The sequence below is a fragment of the Hylobates moloch genome, unplaced genomic scaffold (genome assembly GCF_009828535.3).
Source record: "Hylobates moloch isolate HMO894 unplaced genomic scaffold, HMol_V3 SCAFFOLD_7, whole genome shotgun sequence".
Classification (NCBI taxonomy): domain Eukaryota; kingdom Metazoa; phylum Chordata; class Mammalia; order Primates; family Hylobatidae; genus Hylobates; species Hylobates moloch.
This window is the reverse complement of record NW_026652282.1, coordinates 105,044,086-105,057,073: the sequence shown is the minus strand read 5'-3', so window position 1 is coordinate 105,057,073 and position 12,988 is coordinate 105,044,086. Positions and strand designations below refer to the sequence as shown.

The 12,988-nt window shown below is 34.6% G+C and overlaps 1 protein-coding gene across 12 annotated transcripts in view; it reads right to left on the bottom strand.

Annotated features, from left to right (window-relative positions):
- STAG2 (STAG2 cohesin complex component) overlaps nucleotides 1–12,988 on the bottom strand; it is a 140,208-nt gene that overhangs the window by 45,102 nt on the left and 82,118 nt on the right. For all 12 annotated transcript variants that reach the window (XM_032757573.2, XM_032757569.2, XM_058441431.1 and 9 more), the window contains 7 exons: nucleotides 11,544–11,748; nucleotides 9,404–9,555; nucleotides 7,827–7,900; nucleotides 6,594–6,717; nucleotides 5,676–5,774; nucleotides 5,501–5,580; nucleotides 623–730 (listed from right to left, as the gene is read on the bottom strand). In XM_032757573.2, the coding sequence (XP_032613464.1) occupies nucleotides 623–730; nucleotides 5,501–5,580; nucleotides 5,676–5,774; nucleotides 6,594–6,717; nucleotides 7,827–7,900; nucleotides 9,404–9,555; nucleotides 11,544–11,748 (842 nt within the window). The remainder of the gene's footprint in view (nucleotides 1–622; nucleotides 731–5,500; nucleotides 5,581–5,675; nucleotides 5,775–6,593; nucleotides 6,718–7,826; nucleotides 7,901–9,403; nucleotides 9,556–11,543; nucleotides 11,749–12,988) is intronic.

Genomic DNA, 12,988 nt, shown 5'->3' with positions numbered 1-12,988 from the left:
GGGTTTCACCATGTTAGCCAGGATGGTCTTGATCTCCTGACCTCGTGATCCACCCACCTTGGCCTCCCAAAGTGCTGGGATTACAGGCATGAGCCACTGCGCCCAGCCTACATTTCCCTTTAAAGATCTAACTTAAAATAAATCAAAGAACTTAGAAGAAATCTAAACTTTTTTTTTTTTTTTGAGATGGAGTCTCGCTCTGTCGCCCAGGCTGGAGTGCAGTGGCGCAACCTCGGCTCACTGCAAGCTCCGCCTCCCGGGTTCACGCCATTCTGCTGCCTCAGCCTCTCCAAGTAGCTGGGACTACGGGCGCCCGCCACCACACCCGGCTAATATTTTTTGTATTTTTAGTAGAGACGGGGTTTCACCGTGGTCTCGATCTCCTGACCTCGTGATCCGCCCGCCTTGGCCTCCCAAAGTGCTGGGATTACAAGCGTGAGCCACCGCGCCCGGCCGAAATCTAAACTTTTAAAGGAAAAAGTAAAATGTGAAAGCTTCGATATGATCTGTAGTAATTTTTAAAATAAGTTATATATATATAATCTTAATGTCAAGTATAACATAACAAATTACTGTTATGAAAGTATGCCTTAGAATATGAGTAATAGAAATATAGATTTACTTTTTGTAGAGAAATTCTCCAGCTGCTACTGCTACTGGCCGGTGAGCTGAATAAACCAGATGATAGACATTTTCACAATCTTCTGCAGTAAGAACTTCTTCACTACTCCTAAGAAATAAGCAGTAACAGGTGCTTTTAGTAACGTCCTAATTCTAAGCATATTAACAGTACAAAAACTTATGCTCATACTTTTAAAAAGTTGTAAAGTTTCATTAATATGTGTTAAAGGAAAAAAAAAACAAATCAAGCTTATTTAATTACCATCTACCAAAATCTATCAAAGATAAATGGCAGGTAAAATTAAAAGTGAATGCAGAAGGTAAACAAATAAACTTTTAAAAGAATTATGTCACATGGATGCTAACAGAAAAGGAAGACAAAATAATGAAAACCGACATAGAAAGTAAAGGGACAGCAAGCTAAGAGCTTAGAGTTAAAAATCGCAGATAATATAATACTTTGCTTATATTTCATAGTAATATTAAGTCACGACATTACATCAAAATATACTAATGGCCCATTTATATCACATCAATCAAGAATGCTTCATCCACCACGTACTGAACACCATATAAGGCAATGCAAGTGGTTTTCCCAAATAACTAAAATCTAAGTGCCAACGATCTTTAATTGCAATCACTGGAAAAAAAAATCTTACTAAAATGTAATGCTCATTTTCTTTTTCTTATCTTTAAAGAACAAAATAAGCCTAACAAAATATTTTCGATAAATCATAATCATTAAGGCCCATCAACCACAGTACCCCAGGGTAAACGCTGTTACATTCTTCCCTTGCAACTGCATTCAGAGTCCTGGCCCCTGGCAGCTCTTTCTCTCCCAATATGCTTCTAGTCCACTGTGATATATATAATCTAGGTTTTTACCATTATATGTAAATTCAAATCATAGGACTACTGCCAGAGGAACAAAGCCTAAGAATACTGGATAGTTGAAGCACACAGATCCTCTTTACTTTTTGGTTTTCTGTTGTGCTGAAAGCTTCCAGAAGTCTGATGTCTAAGAAGTATTACTTCTTTTTGAGAGAAAAAGATACTAAATTGTTAAAATTCAACTTTCAAAAGCACATTGATTTCAATTGCTCTTTATATAGTATCAGATTGTTCTTAGAAAAATAACGTGTGTTTTTAACAAAATAACACTGAATCAGGCTGGGTGTGGTGGCTCACACCTGTAATTCCAGCACTTTGGGAGGCTGAAGTGGGTGGATCACTTGAGCCCAGGTGTTCAAGACTAGGCTGGGCAACATGAGACCTCATCTCTACAAAAAACGGAAAGAAAAAAAAAAATTAGCCGGACATGGTGGGACTACAGTAGCTATAGTCCCAGCTACTTAGGAGGCTGAGGTGGGAAGATGGATTGAGCCTGGGAGGGCGAGGCTGGAGTGAGCCATGATCACACCACTGCACCCCAGCCTGGGTGACAAAGCAAGACCCTGTCTCTAAAAAACAAAACAAAAGAACACTGAATCAAACAAGTTAAAGTACTGTAACTCTACAGAAGTTCACTCATTTTAACTTTTTGAAAAGGAACGTTTCTAAGAAATTTAAATTATTAGGTATATAGATGGCTGAAAATCAACATGAATGGGTACATCTATTACCTTTGATAAAAATATCAGAAAGAAGATGTTTCTAGTGTACTGTGGAGGATGGTGGGAAAGAAGCTATAGAAATATATGTAGCATACTATGACTTTATTTCAGAATTCTTTCAAAATTTTTATATACAACGTGTGTATAACATTTATGATTTAAAAATATAATTAAAAATTAAAGAAAGAATGCAACAGTTAACAGACTGCTCAAGAAATTCCAAGGTAAGTGAGTTCCCTGAATTGTCAATATCTGTAGAACTGCCTTCTTTTTAATTACTGCAATGTTGTCCGATTCATAGAAATGGGAATAACCACTAACATCTCACTGAGCTGCAGTATTAAATGAAATTACCCATATAAAGTGCTTATATTAGCTATTATCTTACATACTAATTTAATTCTTCCTCTATTGATATACACCCTTGGTTGTTTTCAAAATTCTGCCATTACAAACAATGCTTTGTTAGAGAACGTGAGCATTTGAAATTCTGATACTGTCAAATTTTTCTCCAAGGAGCTTAGACCAATTTATACTCCCATCAACAATGTAAAAGGGCCTGTTATGGCATAGCCTCAACAATATAGTGTAATTACCAAACACTTTCTATCTTTGCCAAGCAAACAGATTTAAAAGTCTCACTTTAATATATATGTTTATAAGTGTGGCCCAACATCTTTTCATATGTTTAAATTCGTACTTTTCTGTCAATAATCTGATCTATAATATTTGACTGTTTTCCTATTATTACAGATTTCTTTAATTGATTTGCAGAAATTAACTCCTTTGATGCAAAAATATCTTGCCCAATCTGAGATTCGTTTTCTGAGTTTATGGTATTTTATGCCATACAGACATTTTTAGGTTTTTATATAGTTAATTCATTGATCCTTTCATATCTAGCTTTTGTGTCATGCTCAAAAAAGCCTTACATGGTCATTTTATTGAGGCATATGTGTTTATCTCTATTTTTATTCTGATTCATTGATCTTTTTTGTCTATTCATGTACCAGGACCAAAATTTTTAAATTACTATGATTTTATAATACATGACTTAAAATTACATTGGGCTAGTCCTCACTCATTAGTTTGTATCTCATATTCTTCTGGCAACTCTTACATGATAAGTTTTCCATATGAAATGTCACAATTTGCTTGCTATGGTCAAAAAAAAAAAAAAAATCCTTTGCCTGTACTATTTACATTGTGGTAAATACACAGAATAGGAAGATTACAAGCCTTTAAATACTGAGTTTTCCTAGGTGAGCTTTCCAAATTCAAGCCTTCTTTTATGTCCCTTAGTTGCATTTTATTAATGTTTCTTTGCATATATCTGGTGGATTTCTTATTTCTATGTATTTTTATAAAACGTTATATTATTTTGAAATGAGAAGACTCTGATTTTTAACTCTCTCAACATACCACCCAAGTGCTTGGTATGGAGACATCACCTGATAAATAATTACCCTGAAATGCAGAAAACAAGTGTTGGTGAGGACGTACAGAAATTGGAAATCTTGGCTGGGTGTGGTAGCTCACACCTGTAATCCCAGCTCTTTGGGAGGCCAAGGCAGGTGGATCACCTGAGGTCAGGAGTTCGAGACCAGCCTGGCCAACATGGTGAAACTTCGTCTCTACTAAAAATACAAAAATTACCCAGGTGTGGTGGCAGGCACCTGTAATCCCAGCTATTTGGGAAGCTGAGGCAGGGGAATCGCTTGAACCCGGGAGGTGGAGGTTGCGGTGAGCCAAGATCATGCCACTGCACTCCAGCCTGGGCGACAGAGTGAGACTCCAACTCAGGAAAAAAAAAAAAAAAAGAAAGAAATTGGAAATCTTGTACGATGCTGGTGGGAATGTAAAATAGCGCAACCTTTGTAAAAAGCATTATGGCAGTTCCTCAAAAAAAAAAAAAAAAAATTAAACAGAATTACCATATGATCCAGCAATTCCACTTCTGGGTATACATAAAAGAACTGAAAGCAGAGACTTAAACAGATACTTGCACACATCTATGTTCATAGCAGCATTACTGACAATAACTGAAGGTGGAAACAGTCCAAATGTCCATCAATGCAAAAATGGATAAATAAAATGTGGAATATAAATACAGTGAAATATTCAGCTATCAACAGGAGTACGTGCTATAATAATGTATGAAACTTGAAGAAATTATGCCAAGTGAAATAAGCCAGATGCAAAAAACAAATATTGTATGATTCCACTTATACGAAATATCTAGAATAGGCAAGTTCATAGAGATAGAAAATAAAACAGTGGTTACCAGGATCTGGGGGAAGGGGATAATGACGAATCAGTGTTTAATGGGTACAGAGCTCCAGAATAAAGTGATGAAAAAGTTCTGAAAATGGACAGTGGTGGCAGTTGTACAACAATGTAAATATAGGTAATACCAGTAAACCATACTTTAAAATGGTTAAAATGGTGACTTTTACATAATCTATATTTTACTACCATTTTTTAAAAAGGAAAAATATGAATAACCTAACATCACTATCAAATATTAACACAGAATAGGTCTTAAATTCAGATTGTTTAAAGGTGCTATGGGAAGTACAACAGACATTCTTATAAAGGCTCATACTCTAAAAGTGTAACAAAATTTTAAGCATGTTTTTTAATACACTGATGTGCTTATTTCGAGAGCATCAAAAACAGGAAGGAAATCAATCGGCCAAGAGAATGGGAACACATGAATTCCTAGCTCAGTTAGAATTTCCATATTCGGCCGGGCGCAGTGGCTCACGCCTGTAATTCCAGCACTTTGGGATGCTGAGGCAGGTGGATCACGAGGTCAGGAGATGGAGACCATCCTGGCTAACACGGTGAAACTCCGTCTCTACTAAAAATACAAAAAATTAGCCAGGCGTCATGGAGGGCGCCTGTAGTCCCAGCTACTCAGGAGGCTGAGGCAGGAGAATGGCGTGAACCTGGGAGGTGGAGCTTGCAGTGAGCCGAGATTGCACCACTGCACTCCAGCCTGGAGGACAGAGCAAGGCTCCGTCTCAAAAACACACACACACACACACACACACACACACACACACACACAAAGAATTTCCATATTCTATGGTTCCTTATTCCTGTGTTTTCTCAACTATACATGAAGAAATTCAACTTCTAGCTATAAACCTCCATGACGTAAGCTACTAAAATTTAGACCTAGATGAGTCTGAACCAAATACTCTAATGTGTTATTCAGATATCTGAACATTAGTGCAAATACGCAACAAATACATACTTACTGTAAAACAAGAGTGAGTAATTTTATTGCTTGTACTGCAACATCATATTCTTTGTCAAGGGTCATAGACACAATTCTATCCTAAGGACAAAAAAATTAAAATATTTTTAAAAGGAAAGCAAGAGAAAAGCATTTGCAAATAACAAGTTATTTGTAAATTCTTAAGTAATACTAACCTTGAACCGACTGGTAAAAAGTTCCAGTTTGGAATTAAGCTCTTTGTTATAATAAAGCCCTTGTAGAGCAGTAAGACATTTGAGTCTTACTTCACCTTGCTAAAAAAAAAAAAAAAAAAAAAAAAAAAAAAAAAGAGGAGACAATGCATTAAAACTCTATGTATTTTCAACTTCAATATTCAAGATGTATACAATATTTTCTACTTTAAAATTTTAAATGTTTCATACCATAGCATTCCTTCAGAAACTATCATCTTTGATAATGCAAAAATAGTAATCAGTACATACATTTATGACTAAATACCTATGGGGTTACTATTTCTGTAGTTCAAAGGATAATTTTTGAAAACTTGTTCAGAACAAAACTATTGTGAAAAACAATAGAAGCATGTGTCACAGTATATTTTCCACTATGGGAAGTAATGTTTGGAAAGAATTATATACAATCAACTTCTTCAAGGCAAGTGAAGAGGCAGCCTAAGAGAATGGTAGTTTAATGAAAACATATTAAAAAGGTCAGAAACCAAGTTGTAAGGTATAATCTGGCTAAGATACAGGTTTGTCAAAAGAGTGGATCAAAACTGAAGAATTTTTTTTTTAAGTATATAGCTCTCAGATAACAACAGCGTAATCGTTCTTCTTTGTGCCGCCCTAAGAAATACCTCACTCCTACTACCTTCATGATTATAATATTTCAGCAAAAAACTGATTCATCATTAATGGTTAAATCAGTGGCCAGGATTCAAAAATATCTAGCAGACTTTATGTGATAGAAAATAAGTTTTTACAGAGAAGAATAAAGGGGAGGCTTCCAGAAATGTGTCACCAGGTATATATACAGGGAGATAACTCATGAATGAGAGCTGCAGGCAGCCACGCTGATGTGTAGAAAGAAGCAGTCTGAAGGGCACATCTTACCTTATCATGCATAGTCCAACCAACATATTTTAAATAACTGTCATTAAGAAAGGCATCACTATACATCTTCATCCAAATGCCAATCTCTTCAATGCATATAGCTCGAATTTCAGCTATTGCATCACTGAATGGAGGAAGGAAAAACGATGCATAATTAGTGCCAATATACCACAAAACTTATGGTTTATTCAAGAGATGCCAAGTACTTCAGATCTACTAGGAATATGACACTATCTTATTACTAGGGATTAAAAAATAGAAATGAAGCATGGGCCTGAATGCCAAAAGCTTACCATCTAGGTGGCAAAGCATAATTATCAACACATAAACATTTAAAATTATATAAAACTACAAACAAAATCCCATCCCCACCTTTTATACCATACCATATCCCAGCCTTTGCTCACACCTGCTGGGCATGGTGTGTTAAGACAGCAGGCACACTTGTCTGGCTAGAGCATAATTTCCAGGTAAGAATTATTTACACATTACACTGAAGTCAAGCTCAACTGGGATTTGAATGTTAGAATAAATGATTTTAAATTCATCTTGTAAGTACTGGTGAGTCACTGAAGGCAGAGGAATTACATAATAAAAGGATATTTTGGCAAAACTGTAATAATCTCTAGGCATGAGAATGAGGAAACGGACTAAGGTAATGATTGCAATAGAAGTGAAAAGGTAAGAATGGACATGGAGACATTACAAAAAGCATTAACCTGATTCAGTAACTGCCAAGTTGAGGATATGTGGAAGAAGCTGAATAAAAATACTACCAAAATTTAAGAATAGCTTACAGCATAAATTTAATAAGATTACTATTTCTTTCCTCTGTTCATTCAAAACAGCAAAAGAAAACATCTCACTTTAACCTATCCAATTCTTCCCACTGATATTCAATGGAAGGGAAGAGAGTCAGGAGTCAGCATGTGCAGGCTCTACTAACATAGTGCATCCAAAGGCAATTAAGTATTGTGTAGCCCGACTCCAAATAGCAGTAACTTCTACTGGCTGCAAGTCAAGCACAGCATTATCCCATTTTTCAGATGGGAAACACTAAACTCACGAGTTAAATAACTTGCCCAGAGTGACTCAGTGGCACAGTTTAGAGTCTGACATTGATTTTACTATAACATTCTTCCTGCTAATTTAGATTCCCTACACCACTAAACATGCAAACTTGCTGAGTAGAAATTATATAGTGCTATTTATGAAAAAACTGTCACAACTTACCGGTATCTATGTACAAACACTCCTTTAAATATTGCATTCATCATATTTTCTATTTCATCTTGATTTTCCTGAAGCTGTAAAAAAACACATCATTTCTTTTCAATTGTAAAAAAAGACAACCAAATGAACACCTGTAAGTTGTTACAAGCACGAAAAAAGCAGAATTCCCCAGTATTTTGGGGAATTTTGAATTTTACTAGACAACAGTAACCATATAGAAAAATTAACAGTTATATTACCAGGTAGATAAAGTTCCTTAATACCTGAAATATTTGATTTGGATTTTAATATTTAGCCAGTAGATTAATTTTTTTCTAATGCTCATAAATTTCCACTAAAGAACTGTAAAGAAGGCCAGGTGCAGTGGCTCATGCCTGTAATCTCAGCACTTGGGGAGGCCAAGACAGACGGATCACTTGAGGTCAGGAGTACGAGACCAGCCTGGCCAACATGGTGAAACCCCGACTCTACTAAAAATACAAAAATTAGCCAGGCATAGTGGCACAAGCCTATAATCCCAGCTACTGAGGAGGCTGAGGCAGGAGCTTGAACCTGGGAGACGGAGGTTGCAGTTAGCTGAGATATGCCACTGTACTCCAGCCTGGGAGACAGACTGAGATTCTGCCTCCAAAAAAAAACACTGTAAAGAAATCTGCAATGTAGTTTATTGTTACTACGTATCACTTATTATATAGCATATACATAAATTAAGGGGAAAAAGTACCAACACTTTATTTCAAATTATATGAAAAATATGAGGAATTTAGACATGGGGGAAATATGAGCAGGATTTTTCTTAGTTTTCTTGAGTCTGGATATGTTTTAAAGTTATTAACTATTTCGGAAATAACCAATTTAAAATTAGCTACTAATTCCCCCCCCAAAAAAATTCAAGATCAGGTCAAAAATTCGTAGATAACCATGATAACTACTGAACTCAACTACATTACTAATATTTTTGAAAAATCAGACTTTGCCTATTTGATATGAAAACAAACATCTCCATTATGAGATAGCAAAATATTTTATCACCAATAAAGAAAGAATTTAAATTACAGCCGCAGTATCAGAAGATTTTATTTACTGTTATTTCGCATAAGGCTGAAAAAATTATTTTCCTCATTCAGAGTTGAATTTGGTGGTCAGTCATTAATGTTAAACAAATGCCTTCTACTGTATAAAAAACACTGATTTAGATGCCAATAAACAGCTTATGTTATTTTTCAAAGTGATTTTATTTTCCAAAGTGATTTTAATTGTGAAACCTCTTTTCATCCTGACAAAAGGTTTTTCACCGTAGAGATGAATAATACTAAAACTTAAGACAACTTGTCAGACTAACCCCAGTCCCCTTACTTAAAGCCACTCTTAATACTAGTCCACGCAGATTGAAAATAAGAAAACAGTATTGTTGGCACAGATATTCATCAGAATTTTGTTGGGCAAACAGTTTGAAATGTTATTTACATTTAAATATTTCAAAAACAATTATCTGAGCCACTAAGCAAAGTTATATCCTAATTAATGGTGACCAAGTTGGTCACACAATAGCCTAAATATTCAATATAAAAGTTTACCTCTTTCCGCTTTTGTAGCAGGAGTTCTAGCCTCTCATTGGCTCGTTTTCCAATCATTTTATTCCGTTCTGCTTCATATTGTCTTTGTGTATTATCCATATTAATGCTAAGATTTAGTGCCACATTCACCAAAGCTGTCATCAACTTCATAGCTATTTTTTAAAGAGTAAAAGTATGGTGAAATTAATCCAACAGACACAAAAATTTATAATTTAAGATCAAATAGAAATATTAAGCAGAAATGAGCTAATCTGCTTCTAACAAAAGAAAGATGCAGCTGCTACAAATGACAACAATAAAATAACATAAAATAAAATAACTTTTCAGGAATTATCTCCTAATCCTCACAATGGCCCTCTCAAAGGTAAGTATTATACCCATTTCATTCATGGCAAAATTGAAGCTCAGGGAAATTTTAAAATTTGCCTCAGTTCATATAAGCAGTCAAACCAGGATTCAAACCAAGGCAATCTGACTCCAGACTATCCTTAAATCCCATTATTCTATAATATGTCCCCTAAAATAATCATTTTCATAGATCATGATTCACCTTCTAAAGTAAATTTTAGTTCACACAGAAGTTATTTAGCTATCTCAGTAATTAAAAGCAACTTGATGGCTTTACATCAAATTATATTTTATGAAAATGTTGAGGAATTTTATCAGTATTTGCTTTCCTTTCATTTTACTCTATAACATGACTGGTGAAACTGTGAACAGATCTCCATGGAAAGTCAAAAGAACAAAGGGCAAAATGTCACTTAATTAAAGTGCTTTTTCATAAAACTTCCTCCATATCCCTACCTTCTGTTACTAAACTCTTACTCCTGATACAAGATTCTTATTGCCTGGGATTTAAAATTTATTAACTGAAAGATCTGATCACTTTTTGCTTTCTTTAGCTTACTCCAGACTACTTCTCACGCTTAGTGCATTGCATGATACAACAACAATAAAACTACATCTTAAATTTGTGGCTATTGGCTCTCTTAAAGAAAGATTTCCCAATTTTCTGCTCTAAGTTAATTTCATGCTCCCAGCAAACCAGTCTGTCACTCTGATCTAAAAGTATCCATCTTGCACTATAATCCTTGTTTTAATTTACTTTAGCCATCAAGTTATTGACATTGCTACCATAAGTGCATAAAGCAAGATCACATTCATATTTTCTGACTTCCAATCTAAAAACAAAAACAACATATGGGAAACTGCATTTTCTCTTTAATAATGAAGGACTTAGAAGCATATCTTTAATCATAGATTTAATTCTTTGAGAAAATCTTCTAAATGAAAAACAAACCAAGAGAATATAAAGTTTTTTTAGTTAAAAATCAAAATATCATTAAGATTCAGAAGATTCAGAATACTATCATAACAATTAATGCCTATTTTATTTATTGAAACTCAAAAGCAACAAACTCAATAACAATGTATCACCAATTTTACCGTAAACACAAAAGAGAAACTAACAGATTTTATGAGGTATAAAAATATACCTCATTTCATTAAACTTTAAAGATCAAAGAATTTGCCCCAGCCTAAAGTTACCCAGAAACGTAAGAAAAATCAACTTTTTGCAGTGTGACTGAAACAACAGGCATCATCCAGTAGGGGCCATCCTACCTGGAGAGGCAACGCACACCAAAGACAAACTATATGGCCATCAGGATCACATATCCAAAATGACTGTGATGATATCTCCAAATCTGCTGTCAATATCTTCCCTGGTAACGTATCTTTCAAAAACCCAATACATACCTATCATCCAATTTTCCCTTCTTGTGGCATAGTATTTTTCAATAATCCAATGCACACCTATAGTTCAATTTTCCCTTGCTGTGGCACAGTATTTTTCAAGAACCCAACACATACCTATCGTCCAATTCTCCCCTGCTGTGGCACAGTATGCATAGTATACAAGAAAATCACCATATACTAGTTTTAGTACACCTTCACAAAATCGAAACTGAAATTATCATCCCATTTCCAGTAATTCGCAGGAGGGATGGGGGAGTGTCCTCTTAGTGGTCACTTTATAAATAAATTAATTTGTATCTCTGTTATTTCCTTTCTCTTTAAATGAGAATCTTTTTCATCTCAAATCTAAGACAATATGCAGAAAATATTTCTAAATACTGACCTGCCAGGGTGCTTGTATGTCGAAATGCTCTGACTTGTGAGTCAGACAATCCTGTAAGAAGTGAAATGACCGTATCCATCATATACTCATCATATATGATACTATATTGACATTGCCGTACTAACACGCCAATGAATTCACAAAAACTGGATTTGAACTTCTTCCACTGAGGACCAGCCATGGTAAGTGGATAATCTCCACTATCCTAAAACAAAAATTTAAAACAGCAATTTCATTTAGAATGCATGACTTAACATATCACTTCCTTTTGAAATACTCCAGACAAAAGCATGAAAAGATATCTTTATCTCACCTTTCTTCTCCAATAAATCCTCAAAGTAGGCAAGAGAACAATATATAAAGGTAGGGGTACCTCTGAACACTTCAGCTCTTTATTTAAGATCAAAATAGATACTCTGAATTCACTTTAATCAATGAAAATATATACCAATTACTCAGGTTAAAAATTTTAAAAGCCTCCCTCATCAAAGCAAAACATCCTTGTGATAAGCACAGATATAAAGCAAAAGCAAACCCAAACCAAACCAAAATTATATTTTTAAATGGATTCAAAATGATGGAAATTATATTCTCAATCTAATAAAATATATGATGTATAAATCAACAAAACATTAGAAATATGTTTTTATTGGCTTCAAATACATCACACAGTCAACAGATATAAACAATCATAATTTTTTAAAGAAATGGAAATGTAGCTAGTATTGCCATGGAAGACTGGTACCCTGGTTTTACTTTGCACAACAAGAGGGCATTCTCTAGTCTCAGGGTAAATTGAGATTCTCCACAAATCATTAAAAACAATGAAGTACTCAGAAATAAAAGCAGAGACCAATACCATATAGAACATCTAAAAGTAACGATCTCTGACAAGAGTATCCTAGAGATGTAAGGTAATTCAGTTCAGTAAATTTTAAAAATTAATTTTTGTCAATAGAACATTTTTTAAAATCTTAAGTCATGTCACATGTAAGTGCAGTTGTGTCTCATCTGAGAATAAGGTCCTGATATTCCACAAAAAAAGTTTTCTTGGTATTTTCTGATTAGCTAATTTAGTGATTATATTGAAATATAGCATCTTAATTGTTAGCAACTTGGTTTGCTGACATTTTCAAATCATATTTCAGGACAATTATCTCAAATAGTTGTTCCCTTTTAGTGAGAAAGTTCTCACTAAAACATTTAATATTAAAAGGGTAAAAAATGCCACTATTCAAAATTACTTCTCAACTACTTGGGGAGTGATTAATAGCACTTAGCCATCATCAAAGCCATTTTAACTCATCTATCTTTCAGAATAATAGTTCAAACCTCCTTCATCAGAGTAAGCAAGAAAAAAAGACCAAATAAAACTCATATCAGACAACATTTTCTACTTGAAAACCCACAGCGAAAAATTTTGGAAGAGTAAAAGTACTGGTGCT